The sequence below is a fragment of the Urocampus carinirostris genome, chromosome 1 (assembly GCF_059441175.1).
Source record: "Urocampus carinirostris isolate Australia breed hairy pipefish chromosome 1, RoL_Ucar_1.0, whole genome shotgun sequence".
NCBI classification, from domain to species: domain Eukaryota; kingdom Metazoa; phylum Chordata; class Actinopteri; order Syngnathiformes; family Syngnathidae; genus Urocampus; species Urocampus carinirostris.
The window spans coordinates 66,110,916-66,129,713 of NC_142349.1; the positions used below are offsets into that span (position 1 = coordinate 66,110,916).

Here is an 18,798-nt window from a genome sequence, read left to right on the forward strand (position 1 = left end):
AAATTCTACATTGATACTACTGTAATATTACTACTACAGAAATACTACCAAAGAAACACTACAAATATACTACTGTGCTACAGTAATACTATGATGCAGACATGCTACTACAAATATATTGCAAACATTTTACTACAGAAATACTACAATAATAAGAATGTAAGATTACTACATTACAGAAATAATAAAAAATACTACAAAAAAACAACTACATTAATAGTATAATACAGAAATACTTATCCAGAATATATTACAAAAACACTGCAGGGAAACACTACAAAAATACTACAAAAATACGACGACAGTTATACTATGATGCAGACATGCTACTACAAATATACTGCAAACATTTTACTGCAGAAACACTACAATAATACTCCTGCAATATTACTACATTACAGAAGTATTACCACAGAAACACTACAAAGATATAACAGGAATATTCAAAATTACTGCAGAAATGCTACCACAGAAACACTACAAAGATACTACTACAGAAATACTAAGAAAATACGTCGGAAATACTACAAAATACTACAACAGGCTTTTGAGGGCTTTTTAAATAAACATAACTAGACTTTTGTTTGTTTTTCTTCCTTTTCTGAGTTCATTTTCGCAATCTGCAGTCAAACGCAAGGAAAACTGCACTGCCTCTGCCAAGCCTTGGCAACAAGCACACCGCGCGCTCCGATTGGCCCAAACCGAACGCTCGCCTCGCTCCTATTGGCTCAACGCGCTGTCTGTCAAACAACACGCTTGGCTGTTACTTTCTGCCTTGATGCGCAATGACTGATGCTGACTGAGATGAGGAGGAGGGGGGGTTGCTTTATTTTTTCGTGATGGGGATTTTCTCACATTTTAAAGAGGATGTTTTTATAAACACGCGTCTTGCGTAGTCAGTTTTTTCATCTGGGTATGCAAACGAGGGCGCTTTGATTGTTTTGCAGCATCAATCGCAAGATTTTGCGGTCTTCTGGTTGACTTCTAAACATCTTTCCTCATCTCAGCTGCAGGTAAGAACATAAAATATGTCGTATTATAAAATAAATGTTTTGCAACGTGTTTCGTAACACCAAGTATGATTTCAAGTGAACGCACCTCCTCTGTTATCGTGCAAAAACAAGAGCTCAGTAATCAATAATTGAAGAGCTCATGCACGCTGTGATGTCGATAATTCTCCATTATTCAACCTTTCAAATTTTGCGATATACAAATGCATTCTTAAAAAGAATGATCTGGGTTACTGGTATGCGCATTGGACGTGGTTGTTTGCAGGAATGCTGGTTCCAAGGAGAATTAGGTGACGACGCAAACTGCGCCACGCTGCAACATGTGTATCCATCCACTCTTAAGTCATTAAAATAAAATGAAGAAAGGAAAATAGAGCAGCACGCGATGTAGACCCAGCGACCTAAATATTCTGCAGCGCTGACATAAAACCGTTTTCAATCTGGCTGGTTTGTAGGTTGATGAGCGTGATTAAGGAATTTATGCGTTATTTCCATTGCCTTCTTAGTGGTTATTATATTGCATGGCGATTGTATCTGTCAGGGTCCAAATATCGCGATAAAAAGCGAGAGAATTGCATCCAAAATAGGATTGAAATCAACACAATCGCTGAGGTGGGGAGGGAAAAACAAAATAATGCAGTCCAGACTGGGAAAATGATAAGGAGGTCATCGGTGGATGGAATGAGAAATCCCACTAGGGGGCGCAATTTTCCTATACAAACCCGAGTACAGAACACGCCCGGGATACGACATTAAACAGTTCTGAGGTAGGACTCGTAAGGTGAAATTGTCGTGCAGTATAGTGGGGGTGGAAACCTACAGGGTTGGGTAAGGTTACTTTAATTGGATTACTTTCAATTACTTTTGGATTACTCCAATAACAAATATGCTAATAAAATACAAAATAAACTTAATATGAATAAAATGATGACTCACAACACGTGGTAAGCTTTCTCTCCTGGCTTTGATCTCTTTGATCTCCGGAAAAACTAACATAAAATGCGACAGTAAATGAAATGAAAATAAATCCAAACTGCTTTCCAACATCATTTTTGCCGTTCCATGTATTCTGTTGCTCCCCCAGCCTGCACAAAATTGAGTCATTTTATTCATATTTAGTTTCTTTTGTCTTTTATTAGAATATTTGGTATTGGAGTAATCCAAAAGTAACTGAAAGTATTCAAATTAAAGTAACCCTACTCAACCCTGTGTGCAGTATAGTGGGGGTGGAAAGCTAGAGTAAATAGCTAAGGCCTTGCAGCCCCCGGCTCTCAAGATAAAAACATTAACATAACAAAAAATACATGATAAGTACTACTTATATGTAATTTAAGTGTATATGTTTTTGGTGTAACGTCATTTGAGCTGGTCAAGTGGAGTACCAGGTGGATGCCGGGAGGTAGACTAAGGATGAAAGTGATTTTAAAACTAAAATGAATCTACTTGTATTTACCTTTAGTGAGATTTGATCCGAGCTGGTACAGTAGAGTTTCAGGTTGGCTTTAGAGTCAGCTTTTTATTCTTAATAGTTGTTAAATGGTAACTGTCACATACCATACATTTGGTTCAGCAATGGGAACAACCCAATAGTTGGAGTAATTGTTTTCGAGTAGTTCTACACAAAACAACCAAATTACTTGGGACTTTCTATACAAAATGATCCAGACTGTTTAGGATTTAAAAATAAATAAATCAATAAAATAGAACAAATTTTGTTGGTGTTATTTAAAAAATAAATTAAAAAAAGGATAATGGATAACGGTATTGCCAAGCTTGGCGTTGCTAGGCATTCTATTCGGGCGAGGTTGTTGGGGCCGTGCTTTGTTGAAAAAAAACGCTAGGGAGCCACTACGGAGTGCCTAAGAGCTGCATGCATGCAGCCACTTATATACAAAAGCAGATGTTTATCAATTTTTGGGGTATTTATCGGGGGTGCCTTGACACCAAACCTAGCTATTAACACTGACAGAGGTTTAAAGGACTACAGTGTATATTTTTACGAAAATCTGTTCAGCCGTATCAGCGCCTATAGGCCACATACGAATAAACCTATTCACACGCAAATCGGGATTTACATAGTCTAGATAGATACTTCTTTTAGATGCAGAACTCTTGTACAAAAAAAACAAGGACAAAGTTTTTGTGTGGTGATTCTTCAAAACAAATTAACCCAAGCGTTTTTTTTTTGAATGAATGAAAACTTCATTTGAACATTAAAATAAAAAACAGAACAAAAACAATAACTCAACAACAAAATAATGTTACATAATACGTTCGAAAAGGGGTAGTAAGAAGCAAATGCTTATATTCCACACCCCTTCATCTTCCCTATTAAATACACCAATGATATAACAACAATAGTAATAATATTAATAATGACAGTTATGATACAAAAATAGCAACAATAACACAGAAATAGCCATATCACCCATTTTCTTCATCTCTGTATTCCGCCAGTAATGCTTTTTTGTATTTAAATTTGAACAAGTGAATAGTTGGACATTGTTTGATCTTGTCTTGTAAATTTTTCCAAAGTTTGACTCCACACACAGACACACACATACTTTTCCTGGTGGTTCTCACCTTTGGGATTATGAATTTACTACAGCCCCTTACGTTATAATTTCCCTCTTTCCGAATGAATAATTCATGGATGTTTTCTGGAACTATGTTTTTGTTGACCTTAAATAGCAGTTGTGCAGTGAAACATTTTACTAAATCATCCAATTTTAATAATTTGGACTGGAATTGTTTTTGACCCAATTGTTCTTTGAATGAAGTGATGCATGTGCGTTCTTCATATATCTTATCTCAAGTTGTTTTACACATTTTGGGTTGCAGACCACTGAAATAGACCATACATGGCTTCTTACAGCTCTTTCTCAGTTAAATAAATAGGAATCAATCAGAATTTTGCTGTACTCTATTGGTGACCGCGTAACACAATTTGTTGCTCTTCTGTTTCCTAGAGACAGCGAGAGTGTGTTTACGTAATACCGTACATGAAACCTTGCGGTATTCATACTGTCGTGTCCAGCATGGTCGCCGTAACGACCGGCTGGCCCCGCCCCCTGGGCACCAGCTGAAGCAGATCGCCTAATTTGCCCGTCTGCTACTTAAGGGTGGGTTTGGGGTTTTGCGGGTGCTGGCTCATTACATTTTCTGTTCTGTTTTGTTTGAGTCGGAAGAAACCAGCTGAGTCACATCAGTAATCATGACAGCGGCGAGACATCCAACCAGATTAGACGTGGCACTCCAGGATAAAACACGTAACATAGAAACTTTGAAGAGAAAAAAGAGAAAATACTGGGATGAATAACAGTAATAATTACAACATAGTGCGGGCAGCACGGTGGCGCAGTGGTTAGCGCATGTGCAGCACAGTTCTGAGGTCGTGGGAACCTCCTGCGTGGGTTCAAATCCAGCTACCGACCTTACTGTGCAGAGTTTGTATGTTCTCCCCGTGCTTGCGTGGGTTTCCTCCGGGCACTCCGGTTTCCTCCCACATTCCAGAGACATGCATTTCAGGTGAATTGGCCGGTCCAAATTGTCCCTAGGTGTGACTGAGCGAGTGAGTTGTTTGTCCACGTGTGCCCTGCGATTGGCTGGCAACCAGTTCAGGGTGTCCCCTGCCCACTGCCCGGAGATGGCTGGGCAGACAACATAGTGCTTAGCAAAAAACGGTCTAAATTGCACTCAGTGGCAGTTTTAGGCAGGGGCGATATTGGCAGTCGGGGCAGCATTTTTACCATGACACATGGGGGGCGGCATAAGATCTTCCCAAAAAATTAAAAACAATTACTATTGTCACAAGCCAGAAACGGAGACAGGACCCAATAGCGTTCGTTAAACTCAGTTTTATTGAAATAGAGAGCAGTGCTTGCTTCCACGATCTGATGATCGTCGGACACGAATGGCTGATGGCAGGAACGCGGAAGTGGCACTTCTGTGTCGAGCAAGGATAGTCGTGGGTGGCAGGAAAGCTGGTCGGTAGCCGGGACAGAAGAGCAAGGGTGGTAATCGAGACATCCAGAAAAAAGATCGGCAACAAGTATCAGGCAGGAAACTGGGCAAAACAGGTCGATGGCCGGGGCGGAAGAGCAGGGCAGGAACGGGTCCAGAAACAGGTCGGCAACGGGTAACAGACAGGAGAAAACAGAGCAGGAGGGTACGTTGGTGGCCTAGCAAAAGCGTAGGTTCGCAGGACGGCTGACGCCGGTAACAGGGAGCCTCTTGGATGCCGGGTGTTTAAAAAGGGTCCATGAACCAACCAGCGCTAAGGCCTGTTGGCGTCAACGGGGCATTCGCAGGCGCCCCGAATTAGCAATCACGACAACAATAAATGCGCTGAAAAACCATTTTGCATTATCTAACAACATATGCCTTTGTCTATTGTCAAATGGGCGCCCCGTCGTTGCAGCTTTGATGCCCCTGCTTGCTGCGAGAGTGTGCAGAGAGACTGATGCTAAGATGGGGAAAAGCATCAGGGAGGGGGACACTTCACCTTTGACTGAGGAAGGGGAAGAGTCTCTGTATTTTTACTATACATGAAATATGTCACGGTTGCCATGGCGCCCAATTGGCGCCAGCTGCGGCTCGTTGACAGATTGGCTTCCCTTTTATTTAAGCTCAGTTCTCTCACTCACCCTTGGTCAGTCCGTCAACGAACCTTTGCACCTGTAAGACGTGGGTTTTGACTCTGTCTGTATCCCGTTTGTGTATCCTGTCCGGTATCAATCCCGTCTGTTTCGTCCCGTTTTGATTTCGGTCTTGAGTGTCTGGTATCGTGCCTGTCATTTCCATCCTCTCTGATATCTGTGTCCAGTCTCCTATATCTGGTATCAATCTTTTCATTCCCGTTCTGTCCGGTATCGACATCATCTGTTCGGTATCGGCTCGTGTTCCTCGCCAGACTTCTTTCCTTCTTCTTTCGCCCAGCGATCACCGAATCACTGGCGTTTTTTGTTAACGTGCAAAACTGCCCAATTTCCCATAAAATGAAAGCTTGTGTGAGAAACGTCACGCATTTGGGTTCTCCTCCTGTTCTGGTTCATGACAAAATAATTATTTAAGGGATCTTGTTTTCCAAAAAACACACATTATTCATAACTTATTCATAAATCCAGGCCAACTGCTGCGCACTGAAGTTGATAAAGTCGTAACCTATGGTCAACCATGTCTAGGGAACGGCTCACTGGCTTTGCTGACATCAGCATAAATCACGAAATAGGGCGGCAGATTGCTTACGACGATTTTCCTGGTGGTGTCGCTAGAGAGTCAATTTATTGTAAAAGTATCACTGGATGCACTTAAGAATAGTTTTAGTGTTTTCCGGCATGGTATCAACAAGATGCCCAAATAAGGTCAAAGGGGAAGTCTTATAAATAACAAGTGTTAGTCCAGCATGAGTCTTTGTTGACTTCATTGCAAGTCTGGCGGCCCCAATTTGGAATCTTTTTATACCTCGGTGAGTGTTTGAATTGATAAGTTTTTTATTTTGTCATTGAAATTTCAATTTTGGCTTTCAAATTATTGATCACTTAATTCATTAAGACTTGTATGGAAAATTCGATGAAAGTGATTGGTGCTGTTTAAGACTAATAATTTTAAATTCTACTTTACCATTGTTATCTTGAGTTATTGATAATAAAGCTTACAAACACAACACAATAATTGGATTATATTTACCAAATAAACAACACAAACAGTTATTTCAGCATCGTTGTTAGTTCTTTCCCCCACTTAAGTGTATTATACGTGCAGTATTTCACAGAATTAACTATCTAGTCTAAAAATAGTTTTACTATCATGATTACTGATGTGACTCACCTGTGCCTGTTCATTTGGCGGGTTCTGATTGGCTCCCTGTCACTATTTGAACCCAGTCCTGTCAGTCCCCTGTTGTCAGCCCGTCTGCGAACCTCAGTGTATACTAGGCAAGCCTTTTTCGACCCTGACTTCCATCCGTCACGTTTTTGCTCCAGTCTGTCTCCGGCTACGACCTGTTTTGATCCTGACCACGTCTGCTCTGCCGTCCCGGCTTACGACCTTTTTGTCCCCGACTACGTCTATTCTCGCGTTCTGGCTTACGACTCGTTTCCGACCCCGACCACACCTTGCTCTCCCAGTCCCGGCTACGACCAGTTTTTCCGTCCCTGACACCGCCATCTTCGACCGTCCCAGAAAACTCAGGGTGGCCTGCTCTCAACTGCAAGGAACTGGCGTTTCCCAGTCATCATCGCAGCTACAACACTCCGGTCTGACATGGCTGTCTAAAGCCAGCGAGTAGGTGGTGCTCCTTGAGCTGATGCGATGGAGCTTCAGCCTTATCAATGTGCCAATGTTGGACCCGATCGTCTTTAATGGTTCAAACTGGATAATGTGTGCTAGAGTACTTTAAGATAGTAGGACGCCCAGCAAGGAAGAGGCAGAGCAACCTAGCAACTCAAGTCTTCTGGTGGCTAGAGTCTTTTTCTGACTCTTTCTGGGAGATTGATACAGAGGAGGGGATTCCCAGCCCCCTCGCTCAACCCATCTGATGTGTTGGGAGTCATTAGGTGATCAAACCTCCCAATTCCAACCCCTAATGCCGAGCGCCAAGCAGGGAGGCAAAGAGTACCAATGTTTTAAGTCTTAGGTATGACCCGGCCGAGGCTTGAACCAGCAACCTCCCAGTCTCAGAGCGGGCGCCCTACCCCCAGGGCCACCGAGCTGAGCCGAGTAATAACATAGTAATAACACATCAACAACATAATAATCCTATGATAACTTCCTATCTTAGAAATACACATCTGCCCGTTAGCCCTTTTTGCTAATCCCTACCAAAAAGTAGCTCTCACCTTAAAGAATTATTGTGAGCCCGAGTTTAACATGTTTACCGTCTTTCCCAAAATAATTAGCAGTTTTTCTGTTACGCAGGAAGTCACCATGCTGACCACGATCACAGAGGGCATCCTTTGCTGCCTGACCGGAAAGGCCGCCCGTCTGGTTCTACCCCTCGAGTCCACGGAGCCCTCGGACGGTTTCGAGTTTGTGGAGGTCAAACCGGGTCGGGTCCTCCGGGTGCGCCACATCGTCCCTGAGCGACATCCTGTTACCGAGAACACCCCGGACCCCCAAACCGAAGCCGGCGTCCACTGCAAGAGAAAGATCACGGTCTATCGCGACGGCCAGCTCGTCATCGAGAACCTGGGTGATGTTCTTCACTCCGAGATCCTCCAATGCCAGGACGGCGATCTGGAACCGTGCAGTACTGTGGAGGTGGAGCTAGCAGACTACAAAGAACTGGCCTCAACCCCGGAACCCAACCCGGCTCCGCCGGCTATCCCTCCACCGCCCGGCGAGCAAAAACCCGCCCCGCCTCCTCGCCGGCGGCGCCGGAAACCGAAGCGTACCGTTTTGATCGACTCCCGTCGGGTGATTTCCAGCTGCAAGGGGACGCACTCGGACGTGGCGCTGTTTTTCGTTCACGGCGTCGGAGGATCCTTGGACATTTGGGGCAGCCAGTTGGACTTCTTTTCCCGGCTCGGCTATGAAGTCATAGCGCCGGATTTGGCGGGCCACGGAGCTAGCACGGCTCCGCAGATCGCGGCGGCGTACACTTTTTACGCGTTGGCGGAGGACATGCGCGCCATCTTTAAGAGATATGCTCGGAAACGCAACATTCTGATTGGACACTCTTATGGGTGAGTTTTTGATCTATACCAGTTGTCTTTGAAACCCCGGGATACGACATTATTCCGTCTTGAGGCGGGGTTCATAAAGTGAAATTGCCGTATGGCGGGGGATACATACCCATGGTAATGAACTAATAGGTTTAGAAACCCTGGTATCCTAGAAAAAAAGCATTAAAATGAAAATATAGTTTGTATTAAGTATTAATTATCTTTAATATATGTATTTATGATTGAATAACACTTTAAATAAATATAAATGTAAAGAAAAAAAAATTATTTACTTTTGGTGTGACGTGACTTGAGCTGGTACGGTAGAGTACTGGGTGGATGCAAAGGGGGGGCAGGGGATTAATTGAAAAAAATTTTTTAAACTTGTGAAGATTGTCATGATCTTAGAACTCTTAATTGCTTTAATCACCTCCTAATTGTTTTGATCATCAATAAGTTAAGTTCCTTAGAGATGGTAACTATGTGCGTGCCTTCTTTGTACATCTTGATGATCTCGAGCTTTGTTTCCATTGTTATCATCTTTTTACATCGTAGCAAGTCTGGGACTCATAGCTAAACCAATTTAAGTTTATTACACAACATTCTGAACTGAACAAAGGGATAGAAATGGAGCATTGTGGGAAGGACTTCAGCCAATAGCATATTGGCATCTCTATGAAGCTGATATGCAAAGTAATTGCAGACTAGCTTTTTTATAACAATTTTCAATAGAAAAAAATAATTGCTGCAAGTATATATTGTTTATTACAGTAGTAGGAATGAGATTATTTATCTATTTTCTTCCGTCCATGAAAAAATACAATAGGAAAAACCAAAAGTAGTATATTTGGTAATAAAAAAAGGAAATATGTATATATTTTTGCAGTGCTAGTTCAAATGTCCTTTCATTATTTGTGGGAGTGAAGTCCTAGTAGTATCAATGTTTGGTATCTTGTTACTCAGACATGTAAAAATATAATCCAACACAATGGTCACCAGCCTTTTTTGAAGCTGGGAGCTACTCATTTTGCTACTTATAAGTTTGATATTCTTTTTTGAAATAACAATGTGTTATTACTATCTTGTTACTATGTTATTATTATGTTATTACCAGGTTGTTATGATCAGAAGTAAGGTTAAAATTGTTTCAGACTACCACTAATACATCATGCCATCCTAAAAAAACAATGAGCTTTTTACAGAACCAGTCGGCAGGCTACTGTGAGCTACCTGGTGCTCGCGAGCTCCACGTTGTTTTTCTCAGTGCACTACTCATCTTAACTGGATGTTATGCATCCCAACAGAGTCTCCTTCTGCACGTTCCTGGCCCACGAGTATCCCGACCTGGTCCACAAGGTGGTGATGATCAACGGAGGAGGTCCAACCGCCTTGGAGCCCAGCCTCTGTTCCATCTTCCAGCTGCCGTCCTGCGTCCTCCACTGTCTGTCCCCATGCTTGGCTTGGAGTTTCCTCAAGTGAGTTCCTCGCTGGCAAAGTGATACCAGATCAGTGTTTGGGGCGTTCCTGAGAAAAAGTAGTTAGTCAGCGTTACTAGTTACAGTATCTATCTAGTTACAAATGACCATGCATACTCACATTGAAGCCAACCACCTAAAACTGCTCAAAAATAGCTACAACGTACAAGTAATAGAATAAAATACGTACACCAACCTATGGAAGCAGTGAAGCTTTCATACTTCTTGTGTAACCTTACCTAACCCAAAATCCTGCAAACAAACCCTTAGCCGAGACACTCCATATCCATTTTAGATTTCATCTTCCATTGCTGATGCGGTCCAAGATGTTTTTTTTTTTCAGTCCAAGTTAACTGCAAAAATGATTATACAAATAAAAAGACCAAAATTCAGAACACGTTTACTGTAAATTTTGTGCTTACCTTAAACATGCCGACTCCACTTTGATGATGTGTTTATTAGTGCGATGCTGGCGGACTAAGCATTCATTATTCCGTCCTGAGCAAGGGGGGAACAGGTACCGACTAGATGGAGTTAAAATTTGTTAACTGTTTTAATAAGTAGCGGAGTAACGCACCATGTTGTAACCACGTTTGATTTACAAATTGTTATTAATAATGCATTACATAGGGGAGACCGGGTACAGTTTGAACACAGTACCCTCTGTTTGAATGCAGAAAAACATTGCCGTCTCCTGTCTTCATCACAAAGGTTATGATAAAATTCCGACTCGGGCTTAGAACCTTGCCAGTTAGCACAGCTACCGCACAGCAAAGAATCACCATCGTGAAAAGTTGTGGTTATATTCTCCTGTTGCCGTTCTCTATGACTACACATGACCGAGACATAATCACATGTCATTTAGAATATTTTTTGTTTCTAATTCCAGAGCGGGGTTCGCACATCAGGGCGCCAAAGAAAAGCAGCTGTTGAAGCAGGGCAACGCTTTCAACGTGTCCCCGTTTGTGCTCCGGGCCATGATGAGCGGCCAGTATTGGCCCGAAGGCGACGAGGTTTACCACGCCGAACTCACCGTGCCCATCCTGCTGGTTCACGGCATGTGCGACAAGTTTGTGCCCGTGGATGAGGACCAAAGAATGGCAGAGGTACAAAGCACGTCTGCTATAATAGAGGACGGAAATTGTCCTTGGAAATGAGTTCAGTTTGTGTCATTGGGCTTCTTGCTAATGAAGAGAGAGGAACACGATGTTTCCTGGTTTCATTAAAGCAGGGGTTCCAAATTCAATTTACGGGAGGGGGCCGCTGGAACGAGGGTCTGGGTGGGGCTAAACCAGGTTTTCCACAAGAAAATTCTGATAAAACATGGCACTCTTAACAAACATCTTGACAAAAACATTACAAATAAATATAAAAATAAATCAATTGGTCATTAATTAATCCATTATTCAAGTGAGGTGCAAATATAATACTATAGCGATGGCCTTCAACGATCGTCCCCGGGGGCGCATTTGGCCCGCGTACCACAAGTTTGAAATACAGGAATATGGTCACTAATTTCATTTTGGGTCATCTGTGGGATAAAAAAAATGAAAGACTGGAAGAACTACAAAAATATATATAAAAAAAATATGTTGTTAAATATACAATAGTTATTGTCTTCAGTCGCCTAACATGAATCCAATTCCAGTTTGATTGAGTATTTGAGGGGTGGATAGGAGGAATTTTTGATATCTTTCATTGATATTTTTGTCCAGAATTGTGTGAAGGTTTGTTTTGTAAAAAATAATAATGATATAATAATAATAATAATATAATAATTTCCTTTGTATTGTCATTCTTTGTAACAATGTACACAGAACGAAATGTCGATACACCTGACCCGTTGTAGCGAGCCGATGCAGCCGCAGCCAACAGAGGGCGCCGCCATTTTACCAATGTTATAAGTCTTAGGTATGACTCTAATAATAATTTTAAAAATATCTATCTATCTATCTATCTATAAGAAATATTCAGGAAAAAAAAAGAAAAGAAATGTTCCCAATGAATAAGTCGACATTTATTTGAAAAAAAAGGAAAATACATCATTCTAAGACAACACACAAGTATAGTTTTTACATTTTAAAAACAGTAAATAATTCATTAATTAACGGTAAGAAATAAAATATCATTTTACAAATAAAAGAGAGAAAATTTTAAAGTAATTAGAATTAGGAAAGTAATATTCATGAAACAGTGGGCAGCACGGCACCACAGTGGTTAGCACGTCTGGGTCAGTTCTGAGGCCATGGGATCAAACCTTCCTGTGTGGAGTTTGCATGTTCACCCCATGCTTGCGTGGGTTTTTTTCTGCACTCCAGTTTCCTCCCACATTCCAAAACATGCATGTCAGGTTCCTTGGTCGGTCCAAATTGTCCCTAGGTGTGAATGAGCAAGTGAGTTGTTTGTCTCTGTGTGGCCTGCGACTGGCTGGCAACCAATTCAGGGTGTCCCCTGCCCACTGCCCGAAGATAGCTGGGATGGGCTCCAGCACCCCCGCGACCCTACTGAGGATAATCGGTGAAGATAATGAATGGATGGATGGATTTTTCGGAAATACCACATCTAGGTCACGTCACCATTGCTGTAACCATTCTTTGCTTCACCGGCCACCTATGTTTCTGGATGATAATGATGGTTTGGAGGTTTGGAGTCGAAATGGGGCTGAGACGTTCATTTATAATTCCTTGTTAAACCAAAAGAAATAATCCTTACTCTGCGTGCCCTGCAACTGGCTGGCTGGCAACCAGTTCACGGTGCCCTCTGCCCACTACCCCCAAGACAGCTGGGATGGGCTCCGGCACCCCCGTGACCCTACTGAGGATAAGCGGTGCAGATAATGGTTGGATGGATAGTAACAACATAGTAATAACTAAAATAATTAAAGTGGAAATTTCTCAGCCTCAGAAGCTTGGTGACCCCTGTTCTAAACCCATTCTCTTTCTTGCATTTCTATCGCTCCCCTTTTTAGATCCTCTTATTCGCCTTCCTCAAAGTCATTGAAGAAGGAAGTCACATGGTGATGATGGAGTGTCCCGACACCGTCAACACTCTCCTCCACGAATTTTTTCTATGGGAGCCCGACAAAAAAGACCTCGGCAAGACGGACGCCGACAAACTCACTGACGCCCTCCACACTCTCCGGATCAACAAGTCGGCGGACATTAAATAACCGATCGGAGCTCGTCGGAACGAAGCTGGAGGCCTTTTTTTTTTTGTCTGTGGCCGTCGTCAAATTGTTCTTCTGCTTCCGGGCTGAGAGCTGTTAAGCCGCAAGGCCGTCGCGTTTCCGAAGGGAGAACGGCGGCCGCTGGTGCTCTTGAGATAAAGCCGGTTGGAATTTTGGCGTAACGCCGAGCGGACAGCGACGGTTCGACGTCACGAGGGACGTTTTTAAATCTACGAAAAAGAACGAATCTGTGGTGTTTCACGTGCAAAAGTGGTGAAATATTTGGATTTTCATGCCTGCGTCTTTTATAAATGCAAAGTATATGCTATACAAATACACAAAAAAGGGTTTATGCTTACGTGCGTGTCAGGAAACGGACAGTGATATTAATTATGCAAGGTCGATTCCTGAATACACAGGCATATATTTAGACACCTATACCACACGTTCTAAGCTAAATATTTTTTCTTAAAAAATGATATATATACCTATATATTATACAAAATTCAAATACAAAAAGAGAAAGATAGGAGGGTTCCATTAAGTTCCAAAGAGAACAGTGCCAGAACTATATTACTGATTTTCAGATTCAAGCCACTGCAAATCTTAACTTAAAACCAGTATTTTAGTCTATGGCTGCTTTATTTGAAATAAAACAAATTCTATTTGCGAGAATAAACTGCTCCAACGATCGTATTAAATTTCCGTTTTTGTAAAAGTTTACCACTTTCAGTTTCAAACAAGGGCATGTTGTTTGTTTTTATTATTCTGGAGACGGATTGGGTTTTTCCTGTAAAAGTAGAGTGTGCAATCAAATCTACTGCTGTTTAATGTCAAAATGTTGACATGAATGCATTGGATTGTCTTCGAACACTGAATTGTTCAAATATCGAAACATTTTTTCCCATACAAAGTAGGTTCATTTATTTTAATTTGTTCCTATGCATTCCGAAATACCAAAAATATCAAAAAAACGTGTGGCTAGACGTCAGTAATTATACAAAATATTGATAAAATGTGTACCTAAACAACAATCAATATCTAAATGTGTGAGTCATAAGAATCAAACATATTAAAGATTAAAATATATAATAATTTTAAACCATTTATAAAACTTTGAAGAGCAGTTTAATGGCAAATCTTGGCATTCACAATCATTTCCTTCTTTAAATGAATTGTTTTTCTCAGTTTTCCTTCCCCTTTCGGAATTTTCCTGCAAACCATAGAAATGGCGAAAAAAGGCAATAAAACAAAATAAAACACGCTAAATTCTCAATACCGTACATTTTGTCACACTGACGATCTCTATCGAAATGATACTAACCGATTGCCCAAACCAACTAAGATGGCCGCTCATCTCACTCAGCCATGCATTCAGCTGTATTTGGCTTTCCCTGGATTTGTCAAAGTTCCCATTTTTCTTGAATACCGATTTGATGGAATACTCAGTCGTCCAAGTACCGAGGTATCACTAAATATATACACCAGAATTTCCAGGCCATAAGTCCCATTGTTTTCTTAATTTGGTTGGGGGTGACCCTTATACTATGAAGCTATTTATGTGTGAAATTATGAACAATTTTACCATTATATCATTTCACGTGTTATTTTCACACCAAACCACAAGAGGATGCTCAAAGCAAGTCGACTTATGTGTTTTTTTCTTCTTATCACACATTATATCCATAAATGTATATATATTGTTTGGCAAATTGCATACTCGACAGCCAATCAGAAGCCTGCATCAAATAACTTCGTGCCTCCGGACTCTCCGAGCGTTATACGGTCGTGCATTTGCATATCATTTTCCAAAGTAGACGCACAGAGAACACAAGAAAAATGGAGAAGTGGTTAGGAATCAAGCCAAAACCTCAGCCCCAGAGGAAATATTCAAAAGAAGCTAACAAAATTTATGACGCTACAAAACGTAAACGTACATTGAAAGCATCGTGAAAAGAGGAGTTCACGTGGCTTGTGTATATATATATATATATATATATATATATATATATATATATATATATATATATATATATATATATATATGTCAGCGACAACCAAAAGGCGTCGTACGTATCAGTTATTGACATCAAAACCCGTCCGTGGCGGTAAATGTGTTCATTACGTTCTGCAAAACATACTGTGTATTTACAGAAATGTATTCAGTGTTTTGTATTACATCACGCCAAAAGCAAAGTATTTAAAGTATCTATTTGCAGTGATGCCTTGAGATAGGAGCGTCCAAAGATGAAAACAGAAATATACGTGGCGATAGATATTTAAACCTGAATGGTGCATGAACAGACACATAAACACACAATATTACAATACTTACGTCCGTGTATTCCTTATCTTCTGCACGTACCTAAAAATTGAAGAAGCAAGTGTTATTTGTTTTATGATTTTACGTGGCCGAATTGTGCCCAACAGAAAGCCGTGGTATTTCAATGGAGGCGTGTACATTTTTAAAGGAGGGCATTGAATATTGTGGCATCAGATTTGTGACCCCTCAAAATTGAGGAGTAGGGGATGTTGTGTAATATGCTTAAAGTTTTTTTAGCATATTGATTTGTGTTTTTTTTCTTATTTTCACTATATATTGTTTATATTTTATTGTTTTTTAATGTACTCACACAGAAAGGATTTCTTCAAATTCATTAAACTTGTACAACGGCAATATAGGCCATTTATTCGTTCATTTTATATATATTATCTTGTTTATTAAAAACAAAATCCCAGAATAAGGCAAAATTATTTAGTCAAGTCAAGTCATGTTTCTTTGTATAGCCCCACAATAAGTTCCAAAGAGCTGCACAGACTACAGCTTACAGACTATTATTGCACCATCCCATGATCTAAAACCTACATGAGGGCAAGGAAGGACAAAACATAATTAGCATCACATTATTCTGATGTTTTTAGGGCAGCAGAGAAGGCCTCACAAGCCCTGAAGGCCCACCAATGTGTAAACTACTCTCTTGTGTTGGCATATAAAAAGCAACGATTTGAATTGAACAAATAAAAAATATTTTTTGATATTTTGCATAAAAATTTATCCCCACGTGCTGCACTGTTGAAAAATGCAAATAAATATAAATCTTAAAAAAAATCAAAAAATTATTCAAATGAAAACTAAATTAGATATTTCCAAATAACAATGATTATAAATTACATCTAAATGAATTCTTCCAAGCCAGCTTTCGCCAAACTTTATAGGTATTGTAGAAAGAAAAAGCTCTCTAAAATAAAGCTGATGGTGGATAATTTTGCTCAATTAAGGAAGTATTTTCAGTCAAAAATGAAAAAAAAAAAAAAAAGTATTAATAATAAAGCAAAACAATAAATTCTCTCCATGAGAATTTTTTTCTTGTTTTATATTTATTTGAATTTTTTTATCAAATTTGGTAAAAACTCATAGAATAAGCAACTTTTACCAGTGCAGCCACTAAAAATATATTTATTTCGTGAATTATACAGCCATATCATTTTTTTTACTTAAATTACAACCTGGTAATAACATAATAATAACAAAGTGATAACACAATTATCTATATAAGAAATGCAAATCAAATTGGTAGCCCTTTGCGCCAATCAACAAAAAAGTGACTCTGAGCTTCAAAGACTGAAGGTTTTCAAAACATTTTAAAGTTAGTTGAGCCCTTTATTATGTAGAGTACATTAAATGCATCTGGACTGATGGGGGGCTCTCCCAAAAATGTTTTATGCAATCCAAGCAAATTCAAATGCCAAAAAAGCATTAACAATGTCATGTTTAAGCCAAATGTCTATTTTGATGTGAACTCCATGGACTACAGGGTACTTGTGTACTTCCTCCTCCGTCACACTTATCGTGAGTGATTTCAGTGCGCTATATCTTCTTGTGATGGACAAAAAAAACGACTCCATGTTATAATTGCATTTATTCATGAAAATCCTGAGATATATGCAGCTTTTGAGTAAGGATACGTGGAACAAATGTAACTTTGGAGTCACTTCATGGAGATGTGCCTTTTGTGGCATGAAATAAAAAAGATGTTCACAGTCTTCTTTCGGTTGTGTTTCTCTCAATTATGTAAGGTCTTAAGTCAAGTCGTGTTTATTTGTATAGCCCTTAATCACAGGAAGTCTCAAAGGGCTGCACAGACCACAGATAATTGCTAATTACAGACTATTGGGACACCATCCCCTGATCTAAAACCTACATGAGGGCAAGGAAAAACTCAGAAACTTCAACAAAAATGAAGAAACCTTGAGAAAGGACAGTCTCAAAGGGCTCCACAGAACATAGACTATTGTAAACTACGGACTATTATGACACCATCCCCAGATCTAAAACCTACACCAGGGAAAGGAAAAAGTCAATAACCTCAACATGAGGAAAATGAAGAAACCTTGAGAAGGGACAGTCTCAAAGGGCTGCACAGAACATAGACTATTGCAAACTACAGACTATTATGACACCATCCCCTGATCTAAAACCTACATGAGGGCCAGGAAAAACTCGAAAACCTCAGCATGAGGAAAAGAAACCTTGAGAAGGGACCAAACATGAGGTTATCCCCCTTCCAAGATGAGAAGGCTGCAATTTACATTTAAACAAAGAAGCATTCTTATTAAAATAAATTTAAGGTAAATCATAAATTATGTCATTGTCCATAAAATAAATGTTATATTCTTTAAATACCGGTTAACACTTATTTATTCGAAACGTATATTTTGATTGACCTGAAAAAAATGAACCATTGGGAGATTATCTTGCTTTTAAAATCTTATCTTTAACATTATTTTTATTGTTTTACTAAAACTAGTATTTATTATTATTTATTTTATCAATTATATGTTTGGGTTGGATCCTTTAACCACAAGGGTTGCAGAGGCACCATTTAAGAAATGCTTCTAAAATACTACTGAAATATTACTATATTACAGAAATACTACTATAGAAATACTACAAAAGTATTATTACTGAAATTGTAAGAAAATACTATAAAAATACAATTACATTAATAGTATGATACAGAAATACTCCTCCAAAAATACGACAAAAACACTAATACAGAAATACTTCAAAGATTCTACTACCGTAAAACTATGATCAGGGTTGGGTAGGGTTACTTTAACTGGATTACTTTCAATTACTTTTGGATGACTCCAATACCAAATATGCTAATAAAAGACAAAAGAAACTAAATATGATTAAAATGACTAAAGTTTGTGCAGGCTTGGGGAGTAACGGAACACATGGAACGGCAAAAATGATGTTGGCAAGCTGTTTGGATTTATTATTATTATTATTATTATTTATTTTCATTTTGTTTCTGTCGCATTTGATGTTAGTTTTGCCGGAGATCAAAGAGATCAAAGCCAGGAGAGAAAGCTTACCACGTGTTGTGAGTCATCATTTTATTCATATTTAGTTTATTTTGTCTTTTACTAGCATATTTGGTATTGGAGTAATCCAAAAGTAATTGAAAGTAATCAAG

At 39.7% G+C, this 18,798-nt stretch overlaps 1 protein-coding gene across 1 annotated transcript; it reads left to right on the forward strand.

Moving 5' to 3' along the window:
* The first annotated feature begins 768 nt into the window (after window positions 1-768).
* abhd8a (abhydrolase domain containing 8a) lies at window positions 769-17,359 on the forward strand. Its single transcript, XM_088348873.1, has 5 exons — window positions 769-1,013; window positions 7,929-8,695; window positions 9,979-10,149; window positions 11,039-11,255; window positions 13,118-17,359. The coding sequence occupies exons 2-5, from the start codon at window positions 7,938-7,940 to the stop codon at window positions 13,316-13,318; spliced, it is 1,347 nt and encodes a 448-aa protein (XP_088204999.1). The 5' UTR covers window positions 769-1,013; window positions 7,929-7,937; the 3' UTR covers window positions 13,319-17,359.
* The last annotated feature ends 1,439 nt before the right edge of the window (window positions 17,360-18,798 follow it).